The sequence below is a fragment of the Dendrobates tinctorius genome, unplaced genomic scaffold, assembly GCF_039654945.1.
Source record: "Dendrobates tinctorius isolate UK_male_01 unplaced genomic scaffold, ASM3965494v1 ptg000084l, whole genome shotgun sequence".
Classification (NCBI taxonomy): Eukaryota; Metazoa; Chordata; class Amphibia; order Anura; family Dendrobatidae; genus Dendrobates; species Dendrobates tinctorius.
In genome coordinates, this window is record NW_027361752.1 from 31,458,126 (window position 1) to 31,480,244 (window position 22,119).

General features: G+C 49.7%; 1 protein-coding gene across 2 annotated transcripts in view; it reads right to left on the minus strand.

Annotated features, from left to right (window-relative positions):
• Positions 1 to 22,119, minus strand: part of MRPL39 (mitochondrial ribosomal protein L39) — a 101,841-nt gene that overhangs the window by 58,252 nt on the left and 21,470 nt on the right. For both annotated transcript variants that reach the window (XM_073584508.1, XM_073584507.1), the window contains exons 3-4: positions 13,586 to 13,725; positions 8,841 to 8,940 (exon numbers count right to left, since the gene is read on the minus strand). In XM_073584508.1, coding sequence (XP_073440609.1) covers positions 8,841 to 8,940; positions 13,586 to 13,725 — 240 coding nt within the window. The remainder of the gene's footprint in view (positions 1 to 8,840; positions 8,941 to 13,585; positions 13,726 to 22,119) is intronic.

Genomic DNA, 22,119 nt, shown 5'->3' on the forward strand with positions numbered 1-22,119 from the left:
GAGGTTCTGAAGAAGAAGGGTCAACACTGCAAATATTGACTTGCTGCATTAACTCATTCTACCTGTCAATATAACCTTTTGTTACTCATAATATTGTTGCAATTATATTTCTGTATGTGATAAAAACATCTGACAAACACACATAAAAACCAGAGGGCAGCAGATCATGTGAAAATATAATATTTGTGTCATTCTCAAAACTTTTGGCCATGACTGTACAGCTCTGGATAGAAGAGCTCCAGCAGCACAGACACATCAGCTGCACACAACAGCTCTGGATAGAAGAGCTTCTGCAGCACAGACACATCAGCTGCACACATCAGCTCCGGATAGAAGAGCTTCTGCAGCACAGACATCAGCTGCACACTACAGCTCCGGGTAGAAGAGCTCCAGCAGCACAGACACATCAGCTGAATACTACAGCTCCGGATAGAAGAGCTCCAGCAGCACAGACATCCGCTGCATACTACAGCTCCGGATAGAAGAGCTTCTGCAGCACAGACATCCGCTGCATACTACAGCTCCGGATAGAAGAGCTTCTGCAGCACAGACATCCGCTGCATACTACAGCTCCGGATAGAAGAGCTTCTGCAGCACAGACATCAGCTGAACACTACAGCTCCGGATAGAAGAGCTTCTGCAGCACAGACATCAGCTGAACACTACAGCTCCGGATAGAAGAGCTCCTGCAACACAGACACATCAGCTGCACACTACAGCTCACGATTGTGCTGCATAAGCTTTTCTATCAGGAGAAGTAGCATGTAGCAGATGTGATTGTGCTGCGCGAGCCTTTCTATCAGGAGATGTAGAGTGCAGATGTGTCTGCTGCAGGAGCTTTTCATCAGGGGCTCCAGCATATAGCACATGCATCTGCTGCACAAGCTTTTTCTATCAGGAGCAGCAGCATGCATCAGATGTGCCTGTGCTGCAGGAGCTATTCTATCAGGGGCTGCAGCTTGCTGATGCATCAAAAAAGCTCCAGCAGCACAGACACATCTGTTGCACTCTACTGCTCACGATTGTGCTGCAGCACCTTTTCTATTATTAATTTATATAGTGCCATTAATTCCATGGTGCTGTACATGAGAAGGGGGTTACATACAAAGTTATAAATATCATTAACAGTAAACAAATTTACAATGACAGACTGGTGCATCCTTGCGGACTTACATTCTACGGGATAGTGGGGAAGAGACAGAAGATCGAGGGTGCAGCAGCTCTGGTGGTGATGAGGTGGCAGAATGGTCATTGCAGGCTGTAAGCTTTCCTGAAAAGATGGGTTTCAGGTTCCGCTTGAAGGATCCGAGGGTGGTGGATAATAGGATGTGTTGAGGCATGGCATTCCAGAGGATGGGGGATATTCGGGAGAAATCTTGCAGGCGGTTGTGTGAGGAACGAATAAGTGTGGAGGAGAGTAGGAGGTCTTGGTAGGATCAAAGATTACGTGAGGGAAGATATTGGGAGATTAGTTCAGAGATAAAGGGAGGGGAAAGGTTGTGGATGGCTTTGTAGGCCAGTGTTAGTAGTTGGAACTGGATTAGTTGGGGAATTGGGAGCCAATGGAGGGATTTGCAGAGGGGGGAGACAAGGGAGTAGCGAGGAGAGAGCTGGATTAGTCGGGCAGCAGAATTGAGGACAGACTGGAGTGGTGCAAGAGAGTTAGCAGCGAGGCCACTGAGGAGAGGGTTGCCATAGTCAAGGCGGGAGATGATGAGGGCATGTACAGTTTTAGTAGATTGAGGATTGAGGAAGGGATGGATTCTGGAAATATTTTTGAGTTGGAGGCGACAGGAGGTGGCAAGAGATTGGACGTGTGCTTTGAAGGACAGGGCGGAGTCGAGAGTTACGCCAAGGCAGCGGATTTCACATGGTGGAGAGAGCGTGATGCCATTTACCATAATAGAAAGATCGGGTAGGGAAGATACGCGAGAAGGAGGAAAGATAATGAGTTCAGTTTTGTCTTCGTTGAGTTTTAGGAAGCGAGAGGTGAAAAAGGAGGATATGGCTGATAGATACTCCGGGATTCTGGACAGCAGAGAGGTGACATCTGGGCCAGAGAGGTAGATCTGAGTGTCATCTGCATACAGGTGGTACTGGAAGCCATGGGACTTTATGAGTTGTCCTAGGCCAAGAGTATAGATGGAAAAAAGTAGGGGCCCCAGGACAGAGCCTTGGGGGACTCCAACAGAGAGGGGGCGGGATGAGGAGATAGTGTGGGAGTGGGAAATGCTGAATGTGCAGTCAGAAAGGTATGAGGAAATCCAGGACAGGGCAAGGTCTTTGATGCCAAGGGAAGAAAGAATCTGTAGCAGTAGGCAGTGGTCAACTGTGTCAAAGGCAGACGACAGGTCAAGAAGGAGGAGGATGGAGAACTGTCTTAGCTTTGGCTGTGAGTAAGTAATTAGTAATTTTGGTCAGGGCAGTTTCAGTGGAGTGGTGGGGGCAGAAGCCAGATTGCAGGATGTCAAGGAGGGAGTTAGATGAGAGGTGGGAGGAAAGTTGAGCATGGACATGCTGTTCAAGGAGTTTGGAAGCAAACGGGAGCAGTGATATGGGGCGATGGCATTGAAGTTGGGTCAAGGTTTGATTTTTTGAGGATGGGTGTTATGGTGACATGTTTGAAGGCAGAGAAGGTACCAGAAGTTAGGGATAGGTTGAAGAGATGGGTTAGGGCTGGAATGATCAGGTTAGTGAGGTTGGGGAGCAGGTGGGAAGGGATGGGGTCAAGTGCACAGGTGGTGAGGCATGATTTGGAAAGAAGATTAGTAAGGTCTCCTTCAGTTATATTGGAGAGGGAGGTTATTAGGGAAGGGCAGAGGTCTTGTATGTGTAGCGGTTGGGGTGGTGGAACTGTAAAGGTTTGCCTTTTTTTGTCAATCTTGTTTTTGAAGTAGGTGGCAAAGTCCTCAGCAGAGATGAGGGGAGTTGGAGGTGGCAGTGGTGGGCGGAGGAGAGAGTCGAATGTGCTGAACAGTTGTTTTGGGTTGTGGGATAATGAAGATACGAGGTTTGTGAAATAGGTCTGTTTAGCAGAGGTGAGGGCTGATTTAAAGGCAAGTGTAGCTTGTTTGAGAGCAGTGAAGTCATCTGGCAGGTGTGTTTTCTTCCAACGCCGCTCCGCGACCCTGGATGCTTGTGGAAGTTTTTGGGTGGGGTTGTTGTGCCAGGGTTGCCTATTGGTTTGTCGCACTTTGCCATGCATGAGAGGGGCAACTGATTCTATGGCTGATGTGAGGGTGGCGTTGTAGAAAGCGGTGGCATTGTCCGTGTTGTGGAGTGAAGATATGGAGGACAGAGGTAGAAAAGAGTTTGAGAGTTTGTGGATGTCTAGGTGTGCGAGGTTTCTGCAAGGATGTGCTAGTGGCTGGACATGGGGGACAGGTGAGAAGGACAAGGATGAGAAGGTGAGTAGATGGTGGTCAGATAGGGGGAAGGGAGAGGTTGTGAGATTAGATAGGGAACAGAGGCGGGTGAAGATGAGGTCTAATTTATGTCCATCTGTGTGGGTGGCTGTGGAGGACCACTTAGTAAGCCCAAAGGATGAGGTAAGTGACAGGAGTTTGGAGGCTGCTGGCTGGTGGGTGTCAATGGGGATGTTGAAGTCACCCATGATGATGGTGAGAATGTCAGAAAAGAGAAAGTGGAGGAGCCAGGTGGAGAATTGGTCGATGAAGGCAGTGGCTGAGCCCGGTGGTCGGTATATGACAGCCATTTGGAGATTAGAGGGAGAGTAAATACGGACAGAGTGAACCTCGAAAGAAGGGAGGATAAGGGAGGGTGGGGGTTGGATAGGGTGCAGTTTTTCTACCAAGAGCAGTAGCATGCAGCAGATGTGTTTGTGCTGCAGGAGCTTTTCCATCAGGGGCTGAAGTGTGAAGCCCTGCTTGTTTATGGTGACACTTCTACAGAAGCTGTTCCTTTTGTAAAAACACACGTTGGCAGTCTTAAAGGGGATAACTATGAGAATGACCAGGTTTCTGCAGTTAGAAGTTGACAAAAGGCTGTGTCCGAAATAACGAGTCACTAAACTGAGAATAAGCACTGCTTTGTTTCCCCAGTGTGACCATCTCATCCATACAGTCATCAGTAATTACCCCGGTAAAACAGAAGCTGTGCAGGCGGCACCTTGCATATACTGCTCACGGCCGATAGTCTGCGATAATATATGCCAAAAACAAAAAGGAACAAAACCTGTGACCCCAATCATGTCAACAATATGAAAAGTGACAATTACTGAGGGAAATCTAACAGCAGCACAAATACACAAACATCCTGGAAGTTTAATTATAAAGCGAGGCAGCCGAAGGTCTCATTATGACTGATGACGGGTACGGGCTGTGTAATGAGAAATCACAATATGCAATTTCCCTTCCCTGGCACTGCCCACCTTATAGTACCCCTCTAATTACCAAGTCATTAGATTCCATGTTTTCATTAACGTGCCGTAATAACCATACTAATTAACACAGCGCAGGCTCTTCACATATTATTTCACATCATTGTCTCATTTTCTTTTTTAGATTTTATTCACTCCCATTTTCCCAATGCTGAAAATGCAAACGAAAAATACTCCGTAAAAGATGACTTATTATGTGTGATGTGTGGTAGCGCTTGATTTACACGGGAAGTGCTACAGACCTGAAAATGGCGGCTCTTCACAGAGCAAATGTATTAAAAGGGGTATTCTGATCCCTGTTGCTGCGGACGTAGAGGCGGCTAATCATTAGCGTTCCTCTCCGTTCACTTCAAGGAGTTTCACAGCGGCGTCTATCAGTCACTCATGGCCTGTGGCTCCGCCATAAATGTTTGGGATTGGAATAACCCTCTACTTCTGGACCACCCATAATCTATAAACGTTCCCTCTTTACTCTGCACTGACGTTCTAAAACGTCACTGCACACTAAGCAGCCGGCAAAATCTGCAGCTCTGGAGGTGAGCATATGGCTGTCAGACACGGCCAGACTCCACACAGAAGAGAAACACTGTTTGACTTTTAGATCGCTGTGTTCAAAACGGTGAACCAGCGCATGGGTGTATAGATGAGGAAGAACTGACCGTGCTTCCTTCTCCAGACCCAGTGATCGTCAGGGAGGGAGCAGGATCTGCTGGATCCTGGGAGACCCAGTCAGTTCTGCTATGCAGATAGGTGGTATGTCTCCTGTAACTGGGGCTAATATACCATCCCCAATTTACATATAAAAGTATGCAGGTCTTTTGTAGGGCATAGTATGTGAAAAATGAATAAAATACTGCAAAATCTTAAGTTAAAAAAAATTATATGTAAAAACTGTAATAAATTTTTAAAAATGTAGAAAATAGACTTTTTACAAATATTTCCCCAATATTAGCAAAAAAAATAAAAAAATATAAAAAAGAAGAATATAATAAGAATATTATAGCTTTAGCCCAGGGGTGAGGAACCTCTGGCCTTTTCGCCAGGCCCTGGGCAAATTCCTGGGAACCACATTGCTCAGGACTGTGGCTGTGTTTTACTGTTCGCCGGCCCTTTAATTTCTCCTTACAACACGAGCACGCAACACTCACTACTACACGCTGTGGCACATGCAATGAAGTATTACGACCTGAGCGTCAGAACGTACTTTGTGCGTGGAGTCAGCACACTGTGCTCCAGTCCCACCAATGAACACTTTACCCCTAGTGTGTGTTATGTGATGCTCCAGCCCAGTGTCTCTTGGGATGTATATGTACCCACCTCACCGTTTATTGTGATGTATATACACCAGAGTCTCCAGTCATGTGTATGCGCTGCATCCCCAGTGTCCCTGTGATGGATTTTCTCTTACAATGCGTGACCCAGCATCTCCTGGGTGAAATACAGTCATATGTTAAAGTTTGGGCACCCCTATTAATGTTAACCTTTTTTCTTTATAACAATTTTGGTTTTTGCAACAGCTATTTCAGTTTCATATATCTAATAACTGATGGACTCAGTTATATTTCTGGATTCAAATGAGGTTTATTGTACTAACAGAAAATGTGCAATCTGCATTTAAACAAAATTTGACCGGTTCAAAAGTATGGGCACCCTTATCATTTTCTTGATTTGAACACTCCTAACTACTTTTTACTGACTTTCTGAAGCACTAAATTGGTTTTGTAACCTCATTGAGCTTTGAACTTCATAGCCAGGTGTATCAAATCATGAGAAAAGGTATTTAAGGTGGCCACTTGCAAGTAGTTCTCCTATGTGATTCTCCTATGAAGAGTGGCATCATGGGATCCTCAAAACAACTCTCAAATGATCTGAAAACAAAGATTATTCAACATAGCTTTTCAGGGGAAGGATACAAAAATTTGTCTCAGAGATTAAACCTGTCAGTTTCCACTGTGAGGAACATAGTAAGGAAATGGAAGAACACAGGTACAGTTCTTGTTAAGCCCAGAAGTGGCAGGCCAAGAAAAATATCAGAAAGGCAGAGAAGAAGAATGGTGAGAACAGTCAAGGACAATCCACAGACCACCTCCAAAGACCTGCATCGGTCAACAATACAGCGCACTTTGCACAAGGAGAAGCTGTATGGGAGAGTGATGCGAAAGAAGCCGTTTCTGCAAGCACGCCACAAACAGAGTCGCCTGAGGTATGCAAAAGCACATTTGGACAAGCCAGTTACATTTTGGAAAAAGGTCCTGTGGACTGATGAAACAAAGATTGAGTTGCTTGGTCATACAAAAAGGCGTTATGCATGGAGGCTAAAAAACACAGCATTCCAAGAAAAACACTTGCTACCCACAGTAAAATTTGGTGGAGGTTCCATCATGCTTTGGGGCTGTGTGGGCAATGCCGACACCGGGAATCTTGTTAAAGTTGAGGGTCGCATGGATTCAACTCAGTATCAGCAGATTCTTGACAATAATGTGCAAGAATCAGTGACGAAGTTGGAGTTACGCAGGGGATGGATATTTCAGCAAGACAATGATCCAAAACACCGCTCCATATCTACTCAGGCATTCATGCAGAGGAACAATTACAATGTTCTGGAATGGCCATCCCAGTCCCCAGACCTGAATATCATTGAACATCTGTGGGATGATTTGAAGCGGGCTGTCCATGCTCGGTGACCATCAAACTTAACTGAACTAGAATTGTTTTGTAAACAGGAATGGTCACAAATACCTTCATCCAGGATCCAGGAACTCATTAATAGCTACAGGAAGCGACTAGAGGCTGTTATTTTTGCAAAAGGAGGATCTACGAAATATTAATGTCACTTTTATGTTGAGGTGCCCATACTTTTGCATCAGTCAAATGTTGTTTAAATGCAGATTGCACGTTTTCTGTTAGTACAATAAACCTCATTTGAATCCAGAAATGTAACTGAGTCCATCAGTTATTAGATATATGAAACTGAAATAGCTGTTGCAAAAACCAAAATAGTTATAAAGAAAAAAGGTTAACATTAATAGGGGTGCCCAAAGGTGCGTTTTTTTCTGGTCAGCGCGGTTTATTCAGCCCGGCTATTTTTTCCACTTTGGATTTGTTTCATTTATTACCAGCGGGATACCAGCGACGACTGGACCTTTATGAGTGATTCCCAGTTTGTTGTGACTCACACAACTTCAGCAGGTGAGTCTAACTGATTGGGCTTGCTTGCTATTGTGGTTCTTCAAGACAATACACCCTATGTGCACTTTCCATTTTTGTTTTTTCCTGTATATGCTGTAGACACAATCTCCTGGCTGATGTATATGCTCCAACCTCAGCATCGCCTGTGTGATGTGTATGGTCCAGCCCCGGCATCTCCTGTGTTATCTGTATGCTCTAGCCCAAGAGTCTCCTTTGTGATGTGTATTCTCCAGCCCCAGATTCTCTGCAGAGGGTTCTTTTCGAAATTCATTGCAAAGAGTCAATTGCACGCCAGATCAACGCAAACATGGAAAAGCAAGTGTGAGTAGAATCATTAACACCACCCAACATCACAGCCTCAAAGAGAAGCAGTTCTGGCCATCACATTTGGGGGGGGGGGGGGGGGGCAGTTAAATTAAAAGTTTGACCATATATAGCAGGATCAATATTTCAAGTTGATGATTTTTTACGGCCCCCGAATGATGGTATAAACGGCCTAATGGTTCCTGCCACAGTAGTCCGCATAAACCGGCTTTACTTCTGGGTAATAGGAGCTCTGTATCTTAGGACGACGCTGTGTAGATGAAGTAGGACGCATCATCCACAAGAAGTTAAGGAGGACACCGACCATAAGAAGAGAAGAGGAGCCGGACCTAGACCACACACGCCCATCGGATTTGGTCACACCATCTGTGAGTATAATAAAAAGTCTTTACTGGAATCTGCAGATTGAATTGGGGACATTCTTACAGCTTTCCAGTGTGCTGTAAGAGTGGCCATGATGGCGGTGGCCGTACTATATACGGGATAAACCTGGCGGTAGGTAAGTATATGACAAGTCTACTGAATGACAGCAAGCAAAAATCTTGCAAAGTGTTGAAAATTGATACAGAAAAACACTGACGAGTGCAGAACTTCTCATCACACATGGATTAAGCTTTATCTGCTGATCTACAGTAATTTCCCTTACAAAACAACATCTCCTTTTATCCAATACAACTTTTTAAGGGGAACTTGCATATTTGTCAGCTTAAAGAATAACCACCCTGCGCACAGCATGGAGTCTTCCTGGCAAAGTGATGGACACTGTGACGGAAGCCAACATACCCCACTGAAAGTCAATGGTGCACGGTCGACATCATGGCATGGATTTGGCAGACGGCCATGGCTTACGCTATGAAGTCCGAGCATGGTCCTTATATCAAACAATTCTCATTTTAGTTAATTTATACAAAGAAAGGCTGAACCTGACCTGGTATTTCTGGAGCCCTGACGAGGTCCACGGCGTAGTCATCTTTGAAAGCTTGCTCCAACACGTGTCCCAGTATGGCCGCACAGGAACGCCAGTAAGCCTGAAACCAAGAAAACCATTACTAAAGCATCTGCTAACAGGAGACCACCACACTGTAAAATAGAGCCGCATGGGGGGGGGGGCACATTATCTGAGAACGGCCTATTTCGGGTCATCGTAACTTCAAAACACATTCAACTCCCAACGGTGCCAGAAGTAATGATCTTCAGAACGAACAATCTAAAGACCTTGTTCTTTTTGCAAGACAAATATAGAAAAAGGAAAAAAATCAATGACCATGTTTCACACCAAATAATCTGCTAATTCTGCAGTCGTGTGGATAAATAAGGGCATGTGCACACAGACGTGGCCAAAAATTATGCATTTTCTCATGGAAACAGCTCCTTTTTTGGAGGAATTATTTTGTTTCCGGAGCATTTTTGGTCACATCAAATATAGAATTGATTTAGGTTTTGATCATTAACTTTGCATTTTACATAAGAAAAAAGGAACCAGTCACAAGGTTTTTGCTATGTAATCTGAGAGAAGCATAATCTAAGGGCAGAAAGCCTGATTCCAGTGATGTGTCACCAGATCAGCAGCTTCCTGTAGTTTCAAAACAATCAGTGTTTTATTAGCAGGAGATTATCACTGCCAGATTAGGTGTCAGTTGCAGCCAAGCTAATCTGTGTAACCCTACCTCGACCACTGATTGGCAGCTTGCTGACAGTGTACACAAGAAGCTGCCAATCAGTGGTGTGGACGTGGTTATACACAGCTCAGCATTTAGAGCACTGCTTCATGTACAGCAAAGAAAACAGGGATTCTATCAAAAGTATTCCAAGCAGCCCAGTAAGTGACAAATTGCTGGAATCGAGGTCTCTGCCTTTACATTATGCTGATCTCAAATTCCATAGCAAAAACCTGCTGATGGATTCCCTATAACTTTTCCATTTTTTAAAGCATTTTAAACAAAATCAAGACTCTGGAGTGGCCTAGTTAAAGTCCTGACCTTAATCCGATTACGATGCTGTGGCGTGACTATAGAAAAGCGATTCATGCTCGGAAAACCTCCAATGTGGCTGAATTACAACAATTCTGCAAAGATGAGTGAGCAAAAATTCCCCTAGAGCGTTGTAAAAGACTCAATGCCAGTTATCGCAAAGGCTTGAGTGCAGGGTGGCCCAACCAGTTATTAGGTTTAGTTGCAATCATTTTTTCACACAGGGCTCTGTAGGTTTGGATTTCTTTTTCCCTTAAAGGGAACCTGTCACCCCCCCCCCCCAGGGCGTTTTTGACTAAAAGAGCCACCTTCAGCAGCACTAAGGCTGCACTCTGTGAAGGTGGCTCTTATTTTTATGACCCCTAGTAACACTGAAATATCGACTTTTATAATTAGCTCCTCATACCTGTAATGTGTCCCATAGGTATGATGTGTCCCCTTGTATGAGCCGTCTACCATCCGTCCATCATGCCTGTCCGGTGCCTCGGCACCGCCCACCATCTGTCCATCACGATGCGTGCGTTGCTGCCTCTTCTTGATTTGAATCCCGGCACCTGCGCTGTGACAAGTGTTCTCGGGCATGCGCAGTGCGCGCTGACTGAGAACAGACATCAGGCTATTGCGCCTGTGTGTTGCGGAGGCCCCAGCCCCACAGTGTGAATACATCATAACACACTGCATGGCGGGATCTGGGGCCTCCACAACGCTCAGGCGCAATAGACTGATGTCTGTTCTCCACAACGCGCAGGCGCAATAGCCTGATGTCAGTTCTCCACAACACGCAGGCGCAATAGCCCGATGTCAGTTCTCCACAACACGCAGGCGCAATAGCCTGATGTCAGTTCTCCACAACACGCAGGCGCAATAGCCTGATGTCAGTTCTCCACAACACGCAGGCGCAATAGCCTGATGTCAGTTCTCCACAACACGCAGGCGCAATAGCCTGATGTCAGTTCTCCACAACACGCAGGCGCAATAGCCTGATGTCAGTTCTCCACAACACGCAGGCGCAATAGCCTGATGTCAGTTCTCCACAACACGCAGGCGCAATAGCCTGATGTCAGTTCTCCACAACACGCAGGCGCAATAGCCTGATGTCAGTTCTCCACAACACGCAGGAACAATAGCCTGTGTCAGTTCTCCACAACATGCAGGCGCAATAGCCTGATGTCAGTTCTCCACAACGCGCAGGCGCAATAGCCTGATGTCAGTTCTCCACAACGCGCAGGCGCAATAGCCTGATGTCAGTTCTCCACAACGCGCAGGCGCAATAGCCTGATGTCAGTTCTCCACAACGCGCAGGCGCAATAGCCTGATGTCAGTTCTCCACAACGCGCAGGCGCAATAGCCTGATGTCAGCTCTCCACAACGCGCAGGCGCAATAGCCTGTCAGTTCTCCACAACGCGCAGGGGCAATAGCCTGATGTCAGTTCTCCACAACGCGCAGGGGCAATAGCCTGATGTCAGTTCTCCACAATGCGCAGGGGCAATAGCCTGATGTCAGTTCTCCACAGCGCGCAGGGTCAATAGCCTGATGTCAGTTCTCCACAACGTGCAGGCGCAATAGCCTAATGTCAGTTGTCCACAGCGTGCAGGAGCAATAGCCTGATGTCAGTTGTCCACAACGTGCAGGCGCAATAGCCTGATGTCAGTTGTCCACAACGTGCAGGCGCAATAGCCTGATGTCAGTTGTCCACAACGTGCAGGCGCAATAGCCTGATGTCAGTTGTCCACAGCGCGCAGGAGCAATAGCCTGATGTCAGTTGTCCACAGCGCGCAGGAGCAATAGCCTGATGTCAGTTCTCCACAGCGCGCAGGAGCAATAGCCTGATGTCAGTTCTCCACAGCGTGCAGGAGCAATAGCCTGATGTCAGTTCTCCACAGCGCGCAGGAGCAATAGCCTGATGTCAGTTCTCCACAGCACGCAGGAGCAATAGCCTGATGTTAGTTCTCCACAGCGCGCAGGAGCAATAGCCTTATGTCAGTTCTCCACAACGCGCAGGCGCAATAGCCTGATGTTTGGTGATGTGAAATATTTAAGTGTGACAACCGTGCAGAAGAATAGGAAATCAGGAAGGGGGCAAGCACTTTCACACAACTGTAGGTCTGCATTGAAGTTGTTGACACAAAACGGTGGGACTTTTTTTTTTTTTTTTTTTTTTTTTACATGTATCTACAGTTGCCTTATTTTTAATTTCAGAGGCATTAATGGCTCAGTGTAACTGGTCTATAATATCTGATAGTCGTGTCTTCCCCTTGCTAGTTAGGAGTCGCACTCATTTATTCCGGAGGCAGCACGGATTTTCGTTAAACATGGACGATCGTTAATGTCAGAGCTTTGTTCCCATTTGTAAACAGAACTATATCCATTTCCAATAACCACACGTGAAATCCTGCGTGTGACTATACACAGGGCCGTGTCAGCGCCTATCGAGCACACGACACAAAGGGAGACTTGTTTGGAAGAGGAGATTTGCTCAGAAATCTGTTCGCTGTCAATTTTCCTGTTGCATTGATCATAGCAAGGAGTGAAAAGGTCGTGTGTCTTACATGGATCAGATACCAGTTAGCCCTACTGATGCTGCTGGAAGCCTTTGTGTTTCTAGATTAGGTGCTGATAAATGTTCTTCGTGACCCGGAGCACGATGGTTTAAGGCTCCGCAGCACGTCACTCCTAAGCTGCATATAGGCAAGAAGGGATTATGCCAAGAGCATTTAGCCCAATTATCAGAAAGGGAGCGCAATACACAATCCGAATAAGGAGCAGGAAGGATCGGCACCATTCTCCTAATCAATAAGCATCCAAGTATGATCTCAGACCGAGACAAACCCCACCAATCATGACAGGATACCAAACTCTGCTGTGTGAAAGGCGCATTAGTGGACAGGTGCGACCACGATTATTTTAAAGGAGCCGTCCGGTCACAAGTTACTGATGGGCCCAAGAAAGTGGCATGCAAAAGTATTCACCCCCTTGACATTTTTGGCGTTTTGCTACCTCACAACCTAGAATTATAGCGTTGGGGGTTTTTTTAGGTTTTGCATCAGTTCATGTAAAGAATATGCCTAGAAATGTGAACATTAGCTTTTTTTGTGAAGCAAACAACAAATAGGACTTAAAACTTAAGTGTACATTCACCCCTATAAAGTCAGTACTTTGTAGAGCCTCTTTTTGCGCCAATTACAGCTACAAGACGCTTTGGATAAGTCTCTATGAGCTTTCCACATCTTGACTTTGGATTTTTTTGTCCCTTCCTCAAGGCAAAACTGCTCCAGCTCCTTCAAGTTAGATGGTTTCCACTGGTGAACAGCAATCTTCAAGTCTGACCACAGATTCTCAATTGGATTAAGGTCTGGGCTGTGACTCTGCCACTGCAAAACATTTACATGTTTCCACTTAAACCACTCGAGTGTTGGTTAGCAGTATGCTTTGGGTCATTGTCTTGTTGGAAGGTGAACCTCCAACCCAGTCTCAAATCACTGACAGACCAAAACAGGTTTGCTTAAAAATATCCCTGTATTTTGCACTATTCATCTTCCCCTTAACTTGGACCATTTTCCCTATACCTGCTGACAAATAAAAATTCCCACAGCATGACACTGCCACCACCATGTTTCACTGTGGGGATGGTGTTCTAGGGGTGATGGGCTGTATTGGTTTGGCACTAGACATAGCGCAAGGGATTCCATGAAGGAAACTGACCTTATTAACTTCTTCTGGATCTTCATCCTTGAAGGTAAGAAACTGTATATTGCATGATTTGGTCAGAGGTTTGTACATATCCCAAAGCCCTCCATCAACAAGGGCCAGCACAGATTTGGTACAGTACCACTCGCTGAGATCTAGAACCAGAAGAAATAATGACATATTACACACAAAAAAGACACAGCACACAGGATACCCAACGCCATAGGCAACAGTAGACACTAAACCATGGAGTCTTTTAGATGTTACACTAAGAATCACGATGTCGCAGAGGACAGCAGCCCTCGGTGCAGCCCGGGAGCACGTGGCAGCGGACAGCGGCCCACGGTGCAGCCCCGGAGCACGTGGCAGCGGACAGCGGCCCACGGTGCAGCCCCGGAGCACGTGGCAGCGGACAGCGGCCCACGGTGCAGCCCCGGAGCACGTGGCAGCGGACAGCGGCCCACGGTGCAGCCCCGGAGCACGTGGCAGCGGACAGCGGCCCACGGTGCAGCCCCGGAGCACGTGGCAGCGGACAGCGGCCCACGGTGCAGCCCCGGAGCACGTGGCAGCGGACAGCGGCCCACGGTGCAGCCCCGGAGCACGTGGCAGAGGACAGCGGCCCACGGTGCAGCCCCGGAGCACGTGGCAGAGGACAGCGGCCCACGGTGCAGCCCGGGAGCACGTGGCAGAGGACAGCGGCCCACGGTGCAGCCCGGGAGCACGTGGCAGAGGACAGCGGCCCACGGTGCAGCCCGGGAGCACGTGGCAGAGGACAGCGGCCCACGGTGCAGCCCGGGAGCACGTGGCAGAGGACAGCGGCCCACGGTGCAGCCCGGGAGCACGTGGCAGAGGACAGCGGCCCACGGTGCAGCCCGGGAGCACGTGGCAGAGGACAGCGGCCCACGGTGCAGCCCGGGAGCACGTGGCAGAGGACAGCGGCCCACGGTGCAGCCCGGGAGCACGTGGCAGAGGACAGCGGCCCACGGTGCAGCCCGGGAGCACGTGGCAGAGGACAGCGGCCCACGGTGCAGCCCGGGAGCACGTGGCAGAGGACAGCGGCCCACGGTGCAGCCCGGGAGCACGTGGCAGAGGACAGCGGCCCACGGTGCAGCCCGGGAGCACGTGGCAGAGGACAGCGGCCCACGGTGCAGCCCGGGAGCACGTGGCAGAGGACAGCGGCCCACGGTGCAGCCCGGGAGCACGTGGCAGAGGACAGCGGCCCACGGTGCAGCCCGGGAGCACGTGGCAGAGGACAGCGGCCCACGGTGCAGCCCGGGAGCACGTGGCAGAGGACAGCGGCCCACGGTGCAGCCCGGGAGCACGTGGCAGAGGACAGCGGCCCACGGTGCAGCCCGGGAGCACGTGGCAGAGGACAGCGGCCCACGGTGCAGCCCGGGAGCACGTGGCAGAGGACAGCGGCCCACGGTGCAGCCCGGGAGCACGTGGCAGAGGACAGCGGCCCACGGTGCAGCCCGGGAGCACGTGGCAGAGGACAGCGGCCCACGGTGCAGCCCGGGAGCACGTGGCAGAGGACAGCGGCCCACGGTGCAGCCCCGGAGCACGTGGCAGCGGACAGCGGCCCACGGTGCAGCCCCGGAGCACGTGGCAGCGGACAGCGGCCCACGGTGCAGCCCCGGAGCACGTGGCAGCGGACAGCGGCCCACGGTGCAGCCCCGGAGCACGTGGCAGCGGACAGCGGCCCACGGTGCAGCCCGGGAGCACGTGGCAGAGGACAGCGGCCCACGGTGCAGCCCGGGAGCACGTGGCAGAGGACAGCGGCCCACGGTGCAGCCCGGGAGCACGTGGCAGAGGACAGCGGCCCACGGTGCAGCCCGGGAGCACGTGGCAGAGGACAGCGGCCCACGGTGCAGCCCGGGAGCACGTGGCAGAGGACAGCGGCCCACGGTGCAGCCCGGGAGCACGTGGCAGAGGACAGCGGCCCACGGTGCAGCCCGGGAGCACGTGGCAGAGGACAGCGGCCCACGGTGCAGCCCGGGAGCACGTGGCAGAGGACAGCGGCCCACGGTGCAGCCCGGGAGCACGTGGCAGAGGACAGCGGCCCACGGTGCAGCCCGGGAGCACGTGGCAGAGGACAGCGGCCCACGGTGCAGCCCGGGAGCACGTGGCAGAGGACAGCGGCCCACGGTGCAGCCCGGGAGCACGTGGCAGAGGACAGCGGCCCACGGTGCAGCCCGGGAGCACGTGGCAGAGGACAGCGGCCCACGGTGCAGCCCGGGAGCACGTGGCAGAGGACAGCGGCCCACGGTGCAGCCCGGGAGCACGTGGCAGAGGACAGCGGCCCACGGTGCAGCCCGGGAGCACGTGGCAGAGGACAGCGGCCCACGGTGCAGCCCGGGAGCACGTGGCAGAGGACAGCGGCCCACGGTGCAGCCCGGGAGCACGTGGCAGAGGACAGCGGCCCACGGTGCAGCCCGGGAGCACGTGGCAGAGGACAGCGGCCTACGGTGCAGCCCGGGAGCACGTGGCAGAGGACAGCGGCCTACGGTGCAGCCCGGGAGCACGTGGCAGAGGACAGCGGCCTACGGTGCAGCCCGGGAGCACGTGGCAGAGGACAGCGGCCTACGGTGCAGCCCGGGAGCACGTGGCAGAGGACAGCGGCCTACGGTGCAGCCCGGGAGCACGTGGCAGAGGACAGCGGCCTACGGTGCAGCCCGGGAGCACGTGGCAGAGGACAGCGGCCTACGGTGCAGCCCGGGAGCACGTGGCAGAGGACAGCGGCCTACGGTGCAGCCCGGGAGCACGTGGCAGAGGACAGCGGCCTACGGTGCAGCCCGGGAGCACGTGGCAGAGGACAGCGGCCTACGGTGCAGCCCGGGAGCACGTGGCAGAGGACAGCGGCCTACGGTGCAGCCCGGGAGCACGTGGCAGAGGACAGCGGCCTACGGTGCAGCCCGGGAGCACGTGGCAGAGGACAGCGGCCTACGGTGCAGCCCGGGAGCACGTTGCAGAGGACAGCGGCCTACGGTGCAGCCCGGGAGCATGTCGCTGAGGACAGTGACCTTCGGTGCAACCCGGGAGCATGTCGCAGAGGACAGCGGCGTTCGGTGCAGCCCGGGAGCATGTCGCAGAGGACAGCGACCCTCATTGCAGCCTGGGAACATACAGAGGGCAATGATGCACACTGCCACATAAGGACTCAGAGGTATAGCTAGCGACCATCTCACAGACACAGCACTCGCTTTTTCCGGGGATTTCAGAGAGCAGACAGACAGCTCTGGGACCTCACAGAGCGATGGATTGCAGCCACTTAACACATGGGGATGCCAGAAAACCTCCAGTAAACCTTGTTACTGCTTTCCAACAAATGCTATAAGTGAATATTAGTCCAAAAGATGGGCAATGATAGAGATGAAACAGACAGCGAAGACGTGGAGATTTCTCCTTTGAATGAAAGTATTTAACTTTCCGCTCAGAAATAATTTAGTTTTACCCCTTTCTTCTCCTTCCAGCTCGGCACTTTATGTGAGACGCAGACATGCATTATGAATGCTCTGTACTCCACTCTCTGCCTAATTTATGTCTTTAATTCAGATTACATTATATTCTTTTACATGTTCAGTATTTTTCGAAGCCTGTTTGAAGTAAATATAAATGGCGTTTCCTCTCGGCGGAGAGCTGGCACCAGAGAACAAAGGAATCCACGGCCATCGAATATTGGGAAATCTGCGCATTAACAACAAAACAATCAATTTTAATTATGGAGAGAAAACCTGGCTAAAACAAGATTAATTGCACCCATCAATAGGCCCCACCGGACACACATGTAGACGTTAAGTAAGTGCAAACAACCTGCCGATGGGGGATCACTGACCAGTCACTCCGATGTAGAGAAAGCCGCACGCTAGTGGTCCCAACCAAGCAAAGACCCTCATTAATCATTTCAGCTTCAGTCACAAAAAAAAATTAAAGTACAAATATGTCCATGCGCACTTCTTATAATCGCGGATCAAGATAAAAGGAAGACTTTAGAGCAGAAATTTGCAGTTTCCTTCGTTGGACGGGTAGATACAAACTATAGCTATTTCCATGCATTACCTCCATGACCGATTAAAGGGGCACCCGATAGAGGGGCAGCTGATCCTCCATGACAGCTGATCCTCCATGACAGCTGGTCTTCACTTCTGCCCCCGGCACCTCTTGGGCTTACTATACCCCACAATGTCATCACGTGGTCGGGGCATTGAAAGAGGCGTCCAAGCTGCGGCTGATGGAGACCACCTTAAAGGGGTAGTTTCCATCAGTTCAGTGGGGGGGGGGGGGCGCGATTCAATCCCGATTGATAGTTTGGACCGGGGGCATGGTCGCGCTGTTGGCCTTTACTGTGCAATCTCCAATGCTGCATCACATCTCTAGTATTGGAAGCGCACAGGGGCACCGAATGTGCAAAACCACAGACCTCCTTTTCTATGAGACCCGTCACCTCTGACAGACTGCAGGAGGCGGCGGACATCCTCGGCAACAAAAAAGAAAAAAAAAAAACAAAAAAAAAAAAAAACACGACTTTGGAGGATTTCTAATAAGAAGTGAACTACAAAGTTGATAGTTTTCACAAAAACTTTACAAAATGTATCCCTTGAAAGAACTTAAAAGGGTATTCCCATCTCCATGGTCTTATACCAATATATAGTAGGGGTAATAATAATAATATTAGCAAACATCTCCAATTAGAAATGTAGCATAGTTCTCCTGATTCGCTATGTGCAGGAATTGCAGGACCTTAGGTATCCATGGTTACGACCACTAGCAACTAGCTGTCACTATATCAGTGGACGTAACCATGGAAACCTAAGGTCCTGCAATGCCGGAACACGAGGAAATTATTATTATTACATCTACTATATTGGTATAGGATCTTGGAGATGGGATTACCCCTTTAATAACTCCTTAAGGCGTTGTGCGCACGACAGCAAGTCGCAGACGAGCTGAACAAATGTTTGTGGCCGCTTTCGCTCAACAGTGTTCGATCTATCGCATTGTAAGACAATATGGATGAGCGTGCATTGACCGTACCGCCATATGGTGCATTAATGTAATACTGTATTTTGTGATCCTCTATTAGTCTGTTTGTAATTTGTCAATTAAGTTTACAGAGTAAAACACTTTTAATTGCAAATCAGGCTTGTGGTGCACTGGGTGGGGGGAGGCACTCAGACTGCTTCGTCCACGCCCCCTGTGCGCCACAAGCCTGATTTGCATACGACTTCTACACTACACTTTTCTTTTGTTGTTGCCTACAGATATTGTATGACACAGACATATCATTGCCTCCTATCGCACAGTTCGGAATATCTCCACCATTAGTCGGCCATACATAGAACTCCTCTAAGGACGTTTAATATTCTGATTTACCGAGATTTAATGTTTTTTCCGATCACATTTGCACAGAGGAGCCGTAAATGCCGGAGTGTACCAGTCTTTCCTGCCGAGCGAAAGCATTTATTAACGCCTTTCCATAAAATCCTCTCCACTGAATTCCCCCGAGGGCGCGATGATTTCAGCCAACACGATTGATTGAAGTGATTGCAATTAGAAAAAAAAAAAAAAAAAAAACACAAAAAATAAAATTAGCAAGAAAAAAAAAAAAAGTATGAACTGTAAAGCAGGTTTGGAATAACGGCTAAGAAAAATTAAATTAGAAATTTAATTGCGTTTTTCTGGTAATGTTCATTTAATTAACTGCTGCTGCCTAATTAATTTAGAATTATTAACAAAAGGCCAGTTAACTGAACTATGAAAATTTAACAGGAGGCGAGAGCCGCCCCTGATATATTTGGCTGCCCCGTGTAAGTGCAGGTCGCCGAGTGCGGTATTAACACGAGAACAATATTACATTTTCCACCCTCGTATTAGGAATCCAGACTGTGCCGAAGCATTATTCAATTGTATCGCAATAAAAGGGGATTTTTTAAAGCTTTCTACACCAAAAAGTCAGTCAAAGACATTGGATAAAAAGTATATAATCTGTGAGCGGTTATTATAGTAATTACACATCCTAGGGAGGAGCAGTATAAATGCCCACAGTAAAAACCGGCACATGTACGGCGTATGGACAATACCCATCAAGGAAAAATAAGATCTGAAAAATGGATGCGGTGCCACAAAACCTCTGAATATGGCTATGCCAATATATGTAGCTGGGAGGAAAGTATGCATGAACTAGATCAATATAGTCTTCACTTTCCAGCTTTGCTGTACAGACTGGGGCAGAGTAATCAGGCCGTCATTTGATTACAAAAAGTATTTCTCAATCCAATGAAAGGTCTGGCTGCGGCTCACCTGACTTGAACTCAATGGCCTCACGGGGACATTTGAGAAGGCAGAGCCCAGGCCAGGAGGGGGGGGGGGGAACCGGCCAGAGCCCAGGCCAGGAGGGGGGGGGGGGGGGGACGGGACCGGCCAGAGCCCAGGCCAGGAGGGGGGGGGGGGAACCGGCCAGAGCCCAGGCCAGGAGGGGGGGGGGGGGAACCGGCCAGAGCCCAGGCCAGGAGGGGGGGGGGGGGAACCGGCCAGAGCCCAGGCCAGGAGGGGGGGGGGGGGAACCGGCCAGAGCCCAGGCCAGGAGGGGGGGGGGGGGGAACCGGCCAGAGCCCAGGCCAGGAGGGGGGGGGGGGGGGAACCGGCCAGAGCCCAGGCCAGGAGGGGGGGGGAACCAGCCAGAGCCCAGGCCAGGAGGGGGGGGGGAACCAGCCAGAGCCCAGGCCAGGAGGGGGGGGGGGGGGGGGACCGGCCAGAGCCCAGGCCAGGAGGGGGGGGGGGGGGGGACCGGCCAGAGCCCAGGCCAGGAGGGGGGGGGGGGAAACCGGCAGTCAGTGGCCTGATCCTAAAATACAGAGGTGTGAAAGTGGCCTGTCATTCTGCAACAATTTCATATACAATACAGACTGCAAATATCTGCTGATCAATGGGGTCCGAGTCATCAAGATCATAATGATTGGAGAAAACACTGCTTTAAAGTGTTGGGCTCTTTTATGCAGCCCACGCACAGAGCGTTGAACCAGCTCACTAGTAACCTGATGGGCTTCAGAGGAGTGTTTTACACTATTATCGCTGGGGAACTTATTACATGTGTGGTGTAATTAATTATATATATATATATATATATATATATATATATATATATATATATATATATATATATATATATATATATATATATAGTGAGGTAGCGCTGTCATTCGGGTAGGGGATACTCGTTTAGCCGCCACAAAACCAGATCCGGCAAGGGTTTCCATAAAACAATTATAGTCCATGCGGTTTATTCAGCATCATAAACCCACAGCAGTAACATACAGTTCATAGAATCAGCATAGCGTCCATGACAGAGTTCAGCTCTGTAATCCCTGTGGTCACACAGGTTATGCATACACAGGCTCTTCAGCCTCAGTTATCTCACCCACGTCAGGGTTTCCTCATCGTTCCTTCATCATGCTGCAGACATCCATTCCCTCCAGCGAATCATCAGGCACGTGCAGCCATTCAACCCAGCATTCACGTGCTGTCAGGAAAGGAGACACATCACCCAGCGGGACCTTCCACAACGGACCAACCGGGTCCCAGCATTCACCTCATGTGACCAACCCTGGCCACCTTATATGGTCCTTAGCCACGCCCACCGGGTCACATGGCTATGACCTCATCACAGGTCCTTGAACCACTCACACTCTTTACAATATTGTTCTCAACCACACCCCTGGGTGGATTTGTAGGTAACTAGTCCGCCCGACTCACCAGCTACCTGGAGACTTCTCCCGGACACATTGAAACAGCACCTCAGCATTATCACTGCTGATCAACACACACAAGTCTCCATCTCAAGGCCACCCACCTTGAGATACACAACGGTCATTCAGTACTCTGGCATTCATCCTCTCTCCTAGGACATCCACACAGCGCCCTCTAGCGGACAGTGGTCACTACACCACAATATATATTATACACACACACACACACACACACACACAAATAAATACACTATGTGAACAATTAGTAAGCATTCTGACCATATGCAAATTTTCCAGATCAGCGTTGTATAATGTTGAATGCGTATTGGATGAAGCGGGTCAGGTGATGTGTGTTTGTGTAATGTGGGGGATGAGGCCCTTTATTACGGTGTGCAGAATTATTAGGCAGCTTGTTGTTACATGCCTTATAGAGGGTGCAGCGCTCATGAAAATGCTCAGATATTGGGGCAATCACAGAACCATTAAAAGATTTGTTTCAAGGGTTGTCCAGATCTCTGTGTGACTGCAGACTTATGACCCCCCTCCCCTAGAGCAGACACTGTGCGCTGCCGGGATACGCCGGGTTCTCACTCTGGACCGGAGGGTCTGTATGAGTTATACATGCTCCCAGCCAGTGGGCACGGGCACACTCCATATAGATGTAAGGCAGCGCCCTGACTAGTAACATGGCCAACCAGAGGTTGCAGCCTGTCTCCATGCAAGTGTATGGAAGAGTATCCATGACCCCTGGCCAGGAGTATAACCCCCGAGTTAGAATCCAGCGAATCCCTGCAGATCACAGTGCGT